The sequence below is a fragment of the Sinocyclocheilus rhinocerous genome, unplaced genomic scaffold, assembly GCF_001515625.1.
Source record: "Sinocyclocheilus rhinocerous isolate Xijiao unplaced genomic scaffold, SAMN03320098_v1.1 scaffold343, whole genome shotgun sequence".
NCBI lineage: Eukaryota > Metazoa > Chordata > Actinopteri > Cypriniformes > Cyprinidae > Sinocyclocheilus > Sinocyclocheilus rhinocerous.
Window position 1 is genome coordinate 29,035 of NW_015626871.1, and position 12,582 is coordinate 41,616.

The following is a 12,582-nucleotide window of genomic DNA, read 5'->3' on the forward strand; positions in this document are numbered from 1 at the left end:
AGTGTAGAGTAGTGCTTGTTGTTTGTCATTTCTCCGATCACACATGCAGACATGGTTTTATGTTTACGCGGCGCGATGCGTCATTATAATCCGTAATTATGTCCCCACTGGATACAAATGCCTCGTTTGGCCGGACAGGGTATCACAATATGGTAGGGGCGTAACATTTCCGTCACACGCTTGAGGTATTCGGCCAATCACAACGCACTGGATAGCTGGCCAATCAGAGCACACCTCGCTTTTCAGAACGATGAGCTTTGTAAAAATCAACGCGTTTCAGAAAGGCGGGGCATAGGGGAGAAACAATAATGTACAGTATGTGGAAAATAATGTTTTTTGAACTTTAAACCGCATAAACACATTTCATTACACCAAATACACAAAATAATGTTCTTTTTAGCGACATCATATGACCCCTTTAAAACATTTAAGTGTTTTATATAGTGGGGAAAAAAGAACATTTACTCACCAGTCACCACAGAAGCAATCAAAATCTTGACAGAAAATAAACGGTCGCCTCTGGCGTTTGATTTTCGCGCCAATATCAGCTTCACTTATGCTTGCGTGGTAATGCTGGTAACTATATATTATTATCGTTGTTCTTTCTTTCTCTCTCTTTTTTCTTTCTTTTTTTTTTTTTTTACAAAATATTTAAACATTATCATTAAATCATTAAAAATCGTATTATGTTTATGATGTTATGATGTTATAAGATATATTTACAATAGGAGTAAAATGTCGCTCTAAAATAGACGCTCTAAAATATTTTACAGTATGCTACTCAATACAATTTTCTAAGGTATTACAAAATAAAATAAAAAAATTAAATGAATAAAAAAGTTTATACATTGCATTGTTGTTATTTCACATGTTGCGTCATCCAAATGTAGACAGCAGAGTTCACACAGTCCAGTCTTGTCAAGAAGGAATACCAATTATTAACAGTACACTGGCTTGTTTGGAATCGGATACTTGTTCACTGGAAGATTGCGAGAGATTGTGGTTCTGTATAAGACACTGTGGTTTATCTTTTTCATATGATTAATTATTTGATTGTAAACAAAAGCTCAACCACACTGTTAATTGATCCTGCTTTATTATAATTATATCCTCACTGAATCTACAGTTTGGAGTTAGCATGGATGGCAATGAATGTATCCTCGTCTGTGTTGCTGATGCTAAAGGTGGCACATCCATCAGAACCCACTGACACCTGTTTTCCTGTGCAAGTGCCCCCACTCTTGTCTCCAGAGATCACGTCACAGTATGTACCCATGGGCAGGCCAGTGTTCAGCGTCACATTCAGTGCCCTGGAACATTCATTAAATCCAGTTACGGAGCAGTTTTGGGCTAATTTGTATTATAACATGACATGTTCATTATTCATGGATTAGTGTTACAAGTTTCTCACCAATCATCATTGTTGATGACAATGAATCCTTTGCTGCCACGGCTGAAGGCTATCTGATTATTGCCGTTGTCCCACCAGTTGGAGAGAGGCTGGCCATTGACCACATTACGGAAAATCGCCATATTTCTGTGGTGGGGAATAAAGCAAGTGAATGGCTGGGATTTGACTTTGACTTTAGGAAGATGTGTCCAGCAGACTTATAAAAAAACTCACACCCACCTGATTTGGTGCCATCTGTGCTCACAGATCCACTTGTCCCCACAGGTGGAGTCTGAGTTGATGGGTACTGGCTTAGTGGATCCATTGGCATTGCTTGGAGGGCCCATCCAGTCATTCTGATCCTGTGTTTTATTTCACCAAAACATTATTTGTTCAGGTTTTCTGAACATTTAGCACACTCATGGCACAACTTAAAGGGGTCATAGGATGCTACATGCACTTTTACAAGTTGTTTGAACTGAAATGTGTGTTGGCAGTGTGTGTACACAACCACCCTATAATGATAAAAATCCACCCTGTGTTTTTGTTTAAATCTCGTTAAATGTTTTCCCCTTTCTCAAATCGAGCCGATCTCAGATGCTTGTCTGTGTGATGTCACAGCAGTTGTCATTTAATAATGAACATAGCAGTCGTCGTTTACTCCTGACATCTGAGCCGGTGAACTCGCAGTGGATTTTGTTTGTTTCTGAAGGGAATGCGCCCTCCGATCTGCCTAAATGCGTCTATGTTCGTGCGAATCATTCATGAATCATTCATGAGTAGAATGTTTTGTAATGAATCTTTGCAAATCGCCTTTCCTAATAATGTGCTAATTAAAAAGTTTCACGACTAAAGTAAACAGTCTCTCTGAGAGCAGCTCGGAAGAGAGGGGCGGGGTCAGCAGAGCTCATTAACATTTAAAGGGAAATGCTACAAAAACGGCTTGATCTGAAAAGAGCTGTTTTTGACAGGGTAAAAAAAGGTGTTTTTACACTACCATTGAGAAATTTTAACCAAACTATGTTACAGACTTTTCATTAAGACCCTAAAGAATCATATAAACTTGTGGAAAATGGGCATCATATGACCCCTTTAAGGAAAATGTGCTTTTCTTTAGTCCCATTGTGCATGATTGTAGAAAAATACATATTTTTTACAGAACATTAAAGGAGCAACACATTTTGTCAGAAAAGAAATCATAAAAGTAGTTTGTTTTGTTTAAAAATTATATAAATATATGTGGCGACACACTCGGAGTAAAAGGCTCACCATCATGGTTAACAGTTGTTCAAAATAATAATTTCAGCACAGTTTATACCATATTCTGTTGATTTCAATAGACAAAATAATGAAATATGCCTTATTTAATAAATACACTGTCATTAAAATTTGTTCATTTTAAAAACATAAAAAATAAAATAAAAAAGAAACTGAACGCTTCCTACAGTGCTTGAAGGAGATCCCATAATAATTTAATATGGCCTTACATTAACAACAAATTATGTTCTTAGATGATTAATATAATATTTTCAAATATAATTGTTTTCATTATAAATATGGTGATTATCTCTAAGTGTCATCCTACAGTGGAATGAGCAGCGCACGAAGAAGGAGATGAATTCAAACAGTGTTTATATTTATATACTCCACACGAGGGTAAATCCACAAAGGCAGACAGGAGTCACATGTAGCACATCACATACAGCAACATCAATTCCGGACGAGGAACAATTGAACAGGCTAGAACTAAAGTAGGGGTGCTAATGAGGGACCGACAGGTGAGGAGGATCAACTAATGAGGACACAGGTGAACTGACTAACATAGTCAAACACGAGGAAAAACTGGGTCACAGAGAGCACATGGGGAATGAAACACAACAAAACGTCCATGGGTGTGACAGTTCGCCCCCCTCCCGTAAGGCGCGGCCTTGCGCCGCAGGAACAACGAAAAGAGGGATGGACGGAGACTTAGGAGGGCACAAGGAGTGGAGAAGCGATGGTGACAGGGGATGGCAAAGGGTTGACAGGAAGGCAGGCAGACAATTCAGGAGGAGGTTTGGGCGGAGGACAGACATCTGGGAGGAGGACGACAAACAGAAGCCAGGATGGAGACGATGGAGGGAGGAGCCAGGGAGAGGACAGGAGGGACTTGGAGCAGGAGGAGCCAGGCGGGACCCAGGCCGCAATCACAATGGCCACCCACGGTGGAGCTGACGGAGGGAGGAGCCATGGTGGAGGAAGGGCTGACGACTCCATGGGGCCGACCGACGGCGGCGGAGCAGGTGGTGGTGGAGCCCGAGGCGGAGAGCCAACGAGCCAGGGTGACGCAGCGGAGCCGGAGGGAAGGAGGAGCCTGACAGAGCCAGAGGAATGGAGGGACGAGGCACAGCTGGAGGAGTGGAGTCCCGAGGCGACGGATGGTCGACGACAAACCAAGGCAGAGCCGGAGGGACGAGGGAGCCCAGAGGAGCTGGTGGACTGATGGGCCACGGCGGAGAGGAGGGAGCTAGGAGCCATGGTGGAGCTGCTGGGTTGATGGGCCGAGGTGGACTCCAGGACTCAGATGCTGGAGGCGGAGACAAGGGATCCTACAGCCACGAAGCCATGAGGAGACAGCAGTGATGATGGTGAGGACTGGTGCAGAGGTGGTGGGAGAGGGAGGCTGGGCGGGAGTTTAGGATGATCAGGGGCTTAGGAACAGTGTGTGCTGCCCACACACACACCACAAGGCCACTCCCAGCTCCAGGAGCGCCAACGATAGGGGAACGACTTCCGTGGTCGTTTCAGGACAGGCAGACAGTTCAGGGCAGACAGATAGTTCAGGGCAGGCAGAGAGTTCAGACGAAGGCGGGAGAAGTGAGGGCATGTCTGCATATATATCCGCGTAATATTCCACTGAGCTCGGCTCATCCTCAGCCATGGTGCAGTGGGTGGAGCTTCCCGCCACGCTCTCGCTGTCCATAGCGCTCTCCCCCAATGGCGAGCACTGTAGCCGGCTCTCGCACCTGGTCTGACGTCACGGGCTTTGGCTCCGGGGCGATCCTCAGATCTGTCACTCCATTAGGCGATGGCTCATCAGTCGCGGCGGGCTCAGGCTCTTGCTCCGTGCAGCGAGGTGATGGTGGGCTGGGCTCTGGGTCCAGAGTGGGGCTGGTGTCGTCATCCGCGATGTCCAAGAACATTGGTCTTGGTTGGCCAAGAACACAAAGTCTCTAGTGTGGTCCTCGAGAAAGCAATCCCCCTGCTCTAGCAGGAGGACGAGGACGGCAGGGTCATCCATAACAAAAAGAAAAACTTTTTTAAAAAATGACAAAACAAAACAGGGGGAAAGGCGCCGCTTACTTTTTTCTTTTGTCAGTCCGGTATTCTGTCACGCTATGGTGGAATGAGGAGCGCACGAAGAAGGAGATGAATTCAAACAGTATTTAATATAATCCACATGAGGGTAAATCCACAAAGGCAGACAGGAGCCACACGAAGCACATCACATACAGCAACATCAATACCGGACGAGGGACAACTGAACAGGCTAGAACTAAAGTAGGGGTGCTAATGAGGGACAGACAGGTGAGGAAGATCAACTAATGAGGACACAGGTGAACTGACTAACATAAACACGAGGAAAAACTGGGTCACACAGAGCACATGGGGAATGAAAACACAACAAAATGTCCATGGGTGTGACACTAAGGTAGATGCCCAACTTAACCAATTGTATCGATCATTTGAACTTTGTGCATTTCAGTGTTAATTTCGTTGACAAATAATTTTTGTCATAATTTGTCAACGACATTTTTTTCGCCGACGACGAGAAGATAACGAACTAAAACTCTTTTTGAATGACAAAAACTATGACATAAATCTATTGACAATTCGGTTTTAAAGGGATAGCAGCCTAATTTAGTTGCTATTGTCCGAGTCATTGATGTTAATCAAGCAACAACAGAAAGACAGAAAATCATGCACTGCTCTTGACTGAAAAACTTTAGCCCTAAAGATTAATCTAAATGTATTTATAGAAATAAATATATCTGCTTGAAAGAATTAATATGGTAAACAAGTTGCTATAAAGAATGCATAATTAGCCTATATAACCGTTGGTATTTCATTAAAAAGAAGACCATGTTCTTGTTCTTTATGAGAAGTGGTTTTATTTAATTTTAACAAAGGCATGTTGTGTGTCACCACAGTTAAATCATGATAAATCATGATAAAACCTTTATATCAAACCTATATAATGACTTTGGAAATTTTAGAGAAATGCTTAATAAATGCACTGTAACTAAACCCATTAGATATTAGCCGACTAAATTTACTGTAGATTTAGTCGACTAAAATCTTATATGACTAAAACTAAAAACAATTCAGATGACTAAAATATGACTAAAACTAAATGGCATTTTAGCCAAAAGACTACGACTAAAACCAAATCAAAATTTGCTGTCAAAATTAACACTGGTGCATTTGGAGGGCCCATCTTGTCATGGAAGTCAGCTATTTATGATCACGTCAATTATTGTGCCTTTAGCTCCAAAAACAGGGGTGTATTTTACCCCAAGTACCATACTTTTACACATTCTTCCTCAAAACAAACAAATAAACTGTTGTTTTAATTACCTTGAACAAAACTGAACATTAACAAGAAAGTTGTCTCAAAATATATTTGGTGATGAATTTTTAATGATTCTCATTTTCTACATAAATCTATAACATTTTTAACAAACATTAATTATTAGATCAGCTTAGTGCAGAATTAACTTTTCATTGCTACTTGCAATCGCATACCCCTAATAATCACATTAGCCCTACTATTAATATACTACTATTCATTCATATAATGTCAAGCATGTGGGTTTAACCAACTATAAGACTTCAATGTAATCGTTATTTTATGTGAAAGCGTTTACCTTTCCATTCACAAAATGTCGATCCCAGCGGTAGCTAGACATGACTGTGGTCACACCGTATGGATGAGCCAACATGAGTCCTGTAGCGATCTTATAAAGCCTGCAAAATTCACAATGTAAAACATTCCACTCACAGTAGGAATAGTCGTAGTTCTTCAGCAAAATATCTTACCTAGAGTCCCAGAATGTCAGAACAGAAGCTCCACCAGCACCGTGGCCTCTCTGATTGTCATGATTGTCCACAAACACCACAGCTCTATCAGAAGGCATGAAACCCCAACCCTCTCCCCAGTTCCTAAAACAAAACACAGTTTACAACTCTTTCAATAACTCTTAGAAGCCAAAACTTTGCTGAGCATGATTTTAAGTACAAATGCAGATAAAAAACAAGCATATATACAGGAATATATGGCTACTCAATGCTGCATTTGACCAATCAGAATCAAGTTTTCCAGAGAGCGGTGTCATAATATAAGTTACTGTTGCATACTTGAGATAGCTTAGCTTTTCTTTGTCCCATTTACGAATGACTGTGCCCAGTTTCGCACTGTACTTGAATTCTGTCACTCTTCCAAGTTCAAAATATTCACTGGCTTTAATGGGCTCCCCACCCAAGTCGATCACCTGAAAAAAAGGCATTTGTGTTAATGTTTTCAACAACCATTTTAAATAACTCTGGTCTTGATGGGATGCTGATACCTCTTGATAAATGAAGGGCTTGGTGCCTGGAGAAAACCAAGTGGTATTGAGAGTCTTGAGTCTGTCGTAGATGTTAGTAAGGTCACCAGGCCACATGTGCTTACAAGCATCAACTCTGAATCCAGCCACACCCAGGTCAATCAGTTTGTTCAGATATTCAGCTACTTTTCCTCTAACATAGTCCTTCTCCAGGGCCAAATCCAGTAGAGCCACCAAGCGACAGTCCCTGACCTGTCAACACCAAATCAACAAGATGGAGTCAACAACAAGAACATGTCTTGAAGTATTTACACAGAAGAGTTAAAAACACTGCTGCAAACAAGAACCTGGAAAATATCATTGTAGTTTTCAATCTCTTCTTTGGCAGTTTTACATTTGTCATCATTGAAGTCCCATGATGAGTAGGGAACAGAGGGGAAGCCCTCCTTGTTGGCATTGAAGTATGATCCACAGCTGGAGTGAGTGCCCTCTCCACCAGCGGCTCCACACATGTGATTAATCACTGCATCCACATATATGTTCACCTACATGACGGCACAATAGCACAAAAGGAGATGCTGCATAGTTATCAATTGCATTGAAGCATCATCATTTGACTGTTTTTGAGGTACGATGCTATGAGCTTTAGTTTTGTGTTACCCCAACATTATTACAGCGTGTGATCATGTCCTTCAGCTCTTCCTCAGTTCCTGATCTGGAGCACAAGTTGTAGCTGATTGGTTGATACCTCTGCCACCAAGGGTGCCAAGGATTGGTCACTACAATGCTCTCGCTGGGGGGAGAGATCTGTCAAATTAAACACAACAACGAACTGTTATTTTATAGGTTTTCACATTTTTTATAATCCTTTATAATTCAAAACCTTCTGTACATATCTAATCTGAAAGCTCAGGAAGTTTCAAAACATCACATTTATCATTCTGTTACTTAAAAATAGTGCAGGCGAATTTGTGCTGGAATCAATAAGCATTGTAAACATACCTGAACTCCTCCGTAGCCATTTGGTGCCAGGTATCTCTCACATTCTTCAGCGATATCTGCCCACCGCCACTCAAACAGATGAACAATGGAGGTCCTATTATGTTTAGTGTTTGGGTTGTGCTGGGCAAGACACAGTCCAAAAAGTGCAGCCACAATCAGGAGCTTCATTGTGCCTTTGTGCAGAGGAAAACAGCTTAGGGTAAGTGATCTCAGTGTCACAAACACATTGCAATGAATGCTGAAAAATCATCTACAGTTCAAAAGACTATCACACATGTAAAGTGTTGTTGCTCTCACAGTCTAGTTGCTTGAACCAACACGCAATCCTGACTGAATGTTTAAATTGTAATCCGTTGGTAATAATTAATTTTTGTAAATGGTAAAGACAAATGTGTTAACCAGCATGTAATGTCTTTTGTTTCTCTAAAACACACACACACACACTTAATAAATAGTTTTTTTTTTAAAAACTTGCTTCAAAACTAAGATTAAATTATTGCTGAAGAATCTCGTTTTAAATCTAGTTACAAAGAAGCTTTTTTCGAATTTTTATGTTGACGTCATTGCAAAAACAAGGTCCTTATTTACAGACAAGTAATCTGCCACTTACATATAATTTTACATTGCCATTCTGCACAATACATTTCAAAAGTCAGCTAAATTCTTTCATAATTTACGTGGTACTACAAGGTACTGTATTTCCAAGAACAAATGTCACTGTTACGGTTCATGTCCAAAAACAAACAAACAAAAAAAAACTGTTAGTAATACCAACAAACAGAACTACATCTACGCAAAATTTCTCTTGTTTTGTATGGAGCTACACAGAATTGTTTGGCATCTCACGTGTAACAGGTTCGTGCGGAATCTTCTCCAAGCAGCCAGTGTTTAGCACGGAGAGCTTTGAGCGCGACTCACTTCCGTTTCCAGTCATTTCTACGAGCAACAAATTGAGTGGTACTACAAGGTACTGTATTTCCAAGAACAAATGTCACTGCTACGGTTCATGTCCAAAAACAAACAAACAAACAAAAAAAACTGTTAGTAATACCAACAAACAGAACTACATCTACGCAAAATTTCTCTTGTTTTGTATGGAGCTACACAGAATTGTTTGGCATCTCACGTGTAACAGGTTCGTGCGGAATCTTCTCCAAGCAGCCAGTGTTTAGCACGGAGAGCTTTGAGCGCGACTCACTTCCGTTTCCAGTCATTTCTACGAGCAACAAATTGAGGCAGCAGTCGAGAGGCTTCCAGAAGCGAGAGTTCACGCGTGGCGGACACATTTCTGTCACAACCCACAGCTTCATTCATTTAAAGCAGAATATCTGTATTAAATCATTATGGCGAAGTGGGGAGAAGGAGACCCTCGCTGGATCGTGGAGGAGAGAGCGGATGCTACAAATGTCAACAACTGGCACTGGTGAGAGTCACCGGCACATCCACTCACTCACTCACTCACTCAAGCCATCTTGATGCTAAAATGCTAAAGCACACTCGCCTCTGACCCGAGCTGTCCTCTTTAAATCTGTTGTCTCATGAAGACTCGACCGAAGAAAATATAATAAGGACAACGGGACAGCTCGCTGCGACCGAGATAGCTCAAGCTGTTGCTGTTTTAGGGGTTATTTTATTTATAAAGTGAAATGGTGGTGTCTGGCTAACGTTAGTGTTCCGTTAGCGTCGTCACAAGTTTATTCATGCCATGCTTTCACAGCATCTTTCATGCGACTGCTTTCTTGTCGGTATATTTATATCAGTTGACAAAAATCTTGTTTTTGTTCGTTGATTACTTGGGTTGTCAGCTGTTGTCGTCGTCAGACGGTTTTCATCGTTTCCGCTGTTCGTTGTGTGTCAGCTTCAGCAGCGGAAAGCAGCATGGACATGGAATATTACTGAGGAAGAGATACTCTCGGTTTTCTTAGAGCAAATTACATGATGAAGTGTGATAAATGGGAGGTTACTTAAGTTAACGCGGATTTTACTTGGGTAATTATATCAGGTGAATAAAATAATAGGTGAATAATATCAGGTGAAGGAACAATAATTAATTGGGGAAGCTGAAGCATTTAAACCATTATGTGTTTGGTAGTATCTCCATCCATTAGTTAAATGGGTTTTTAGAGTTGTCAACAAATACTTTAGAATCTAGTTTCAAACATGAACCTATTAAGAAATATCATTAAGCAAGACAGTCACATAAATCTATGGTTTGTCAAGAGCAATTCTCAGGGTTGAGTTATGGAAAACCTGGAAATAAAGACAGTAAATATTACTTTTTTGGATACAGGCCTGAAAAAGTATTTTTCCTTTACTAAATTTCATGAACAGGGTATTTGCTCATTCAGTTTTCCAATTGAATTGCATTCTAATCTCAGTACATTTATGTAATCGTGGAGACATTTGTATACTAATTATTATAACCTAATAATAATTTAGGTGGTTCATTTGAAAGACTGATGCCTGACAAATGGAAATCGTCATCAACGATCTGTATAGAATTTGTGTTATTTATTGTTTATTCAGTTGACATTGTTGCAACGTCACAAAAGTTTAGCATTTGCATGTCTTTTTAGGTCTTGAGAATTAATTTTTTTTTTGCAATTTTAAACCATTCAATCATAAGCTCAATTCGGTGCACATGCACTATTTGACAGACAGTTTTCTTTTTTCTGTTGTATTTATTTGTCCTATTGCTTGTAATTTGTTCTATTTTATTACTGACTGTTGTTGATCTTTACATTTTATAGTAGTTAGACTAATATTTTCGCTGTGATATCGAAATTGTAATAGACGATTCAGAAAATACGCGAGTATCTAAAGTTTTGGTGTCGTAACAATCTTTTAGTAGAATACAAGGTTATATGGGTTAAATTTTTTATTATTATTATTAGAGCCCGACCGATATATCGTTTAGCTGATATTGTCGGCCGATATGAGCCTGTCGCCGATATATCGGTATCGGCGAATATGCCGCCGATATGAACTCTTTTTTTTTACAGAACATAAAACGCAGATTAAATGCTTCTGAATGGTGTAATTACTTAGTTTGTCCAGCAGAGCATGCTCCATTGTTTGCTACTGGACCCAGGTCAGTGTAGTGTAGAGATGCGCGGATGAGCTCAAACTTAACCCGAGTCCGCTGCTTCAAATTATCCGCCCGCCACCCACCCGCACCTATATTTGATCGTCACATTACAATGATTCTAATTCTTTGTTTTGCATGATGATATGATGAATGGATGGTTCATTTTAACAGCAGATTCAGTGACGTTAGAGACTAGAGTTGATCTGCGCTTCACGGCACGCGTCTGCAGCGCATTAACTTCACGGCCACCGGAGCTGATCGCGGCCACTCAATGCTGGTGTTTACCGGCCGCGCCGAGGCCAAGAACTCATGCTTATCACATTGGTCACATCACATTGCTATTCTATTGTATTTTGTCGCGCCGCTCGCGTCCGGTGTAGAATAGAACCCATTATGTTGTCTACACCGGATTCAGTAAACTGATGCCTCGTTCTATTTATGATGTGCGGACAGAAGTTCAAATGATTTTCAACGGTCGCTTTGACGCGTTCTGTTGCAGCGCAGACAGCATGTCTGAACCCATTATGTTGTCTACACCGGATTCAGTAAACTGATGCCTCGTTCTATTTATGATGTGCGGACAGAAGTTCAAATGATTTTCAACGGTCGCTTTGACGCGTTCTGTTGCAGCGCAGACAGCATGTCTGCATAGTTCGTCAGTACAGTTAGTAATGTAGCAGATTGAAAAGTTAGTATCTTTCCAGGGACGCGGGAAGTAGGGGTGCTGAGGGGGCTGCAGCACCCCCTGTTTTCACATGGTTGCAAATGCAACGGCAAGTTTGTTCATTTAAATTTATTCAGTTTTAGCATTTAATAATTTATTTGTAATGATCTCTGAAATGTAAATTGTAAGTGGGCTATAACAAACCCATGTTTATCTTTATAAACATGATTAATTTAACTTGTGATGTTTTCTATATGGGATGATTAGCCTAATCCTCATGAACACGTGACGCTAGCGCGTGGTATCAGACATGAACTATACAGAATGCGAACAAGATTAACTTTAATACTTTAAAAAAGTATTAAAAACTTTAAAAAGGAGATAATGGCGCAAAAGCGAATATCAGATTTTTTTAAATGCCCATCCCAGCAAAAACTTTCCAAAATCGGCATCCAAACAACAACAGCCCCAGCACGAGCACCGACGTAAGTGAAACAGCCCCCCCAACACGGACACACACAGCACCCCCAACCGAAAACATCTTCCCGCGCCCCTGCTAGCAAAACATCAAACTGAGCCACTGACATCCTGAAGTAAACTTTGAATTGCCCATGTAATCCCGCTGCTCCTTAATAAAGAGGAACTCTTCCTCTCTATATCTCAGGATTGGATGGACCCAATCCAATCCTGAGATATATATATTCCTCTTTCTTTTTCTTTTTTTTAAGAAGAGAGAGGAAAACGTCTCGGTTACGTATGTAACCCTCGTTCCCTGAAGGAGGGAACGGAGACGTCACGTTGGATGACCGACGAATTGGGATCTCGCTTAGAGAGACCAATCCACTTCGAGTGT

The 12,582-nt window shown here is 40.9% G+C and overlaps 2 protein-coding genes across 8 annotated transcripts in view; one reads left to right on the plus strand and one right to left on the minus strand.

Moving 5' to 3' along the window:
• Window positions 1-1,077: 1,077 nt before the first annotated feature.
• Window positions 1,078-9,852, minus strand: amy2al1 (amylase alpha 2A-like 1). 7 transcript variants are annotated; one of them, XM_016526639.1, is made up of 12 exons: window positions 9,114-9,299; window positions 8,824-8,851; window positions 7,978-8,150; window positions 7,636-7,782; window positions 7,323-7,520; window positions 6,997-7,227; window positions 6,788-6,921; window positions 6,470-6,592; window positions 6,298-6,397; window positions 1,631-1,752; window positions 1,412-1,537; window positions 1,078-1,310 (listed from the first exon to the last, which is right to left on the minus strand). In XM_016526639.1, the coding sequence occupies exons 1-12, from the start codon at window positions 9,285-9,287 to the stop codon at window positions 1,121-1,123; spliced, it is 1,746 nt and encodes a 581-aa protein (XP_016382125.1). In that variant the 5' UTR covers window positions 9,288-9,299; the 3' UTR covers window positions 1,078-1,120. The 7 variants fall into 7 exon arrangements, with proteins under 7 accessions (XP_016382125.1, XP_016382165.1, XP_016382133.1 ...); XM_016526679.1 differs by lacking the exons at window positions 8,824-8,851; window positions 9,114-9,299 and adding an exon at window positions 9,771-9,852; XM_016526647.1 differs by lacking the exon at window positions 8,824-8,851 and having other exon boundaries at window positions 9,104-9,299.
• The window catches only part of LOC107719296 (activator of 90 kDa heat shock protein ATPase homolog 1-like), an 11,810-nt gene continuing 8,530 nt past the window's right edge, over window positions 9,303-12,582 (plus strand). Inside the window, exon 1 of the mRNA XM_016526701.1 lies at window positions 9,303-9,400. Within this exon, the coding sequence (XP_016382187.1) occupies window positions 9,321-9,400 (80 nt within the window). The 5' untranslated portion in view covers window positions 9,303-9,320. The remainder of the gene's footprint in view (window positions 9,401-12,582) is intronic.

Coding starts and splice junctions, on each gene's coding strand:
- amy2al1 (XM_016526639.1), bottom strand. CDS start 9,287: ATGAAGCTGTGGGTTGTGACAGAAATGTGTCCGCCACGCGTGAACTCT. Junction 8,852..9,113: donor TGGAGAAGATTCCGCACGAA/CCTGTTACACGT, acceptor ACTGGCTGCTTG/GAGAAGATTCCGCACGAACC. Junction 6,398..6,469: donor CTGACATTCTGGGACTCTAG/GTAAGATATTTT, acceptor TGAATTTTGCAG/GCTTTATAAGATCGCTACAG.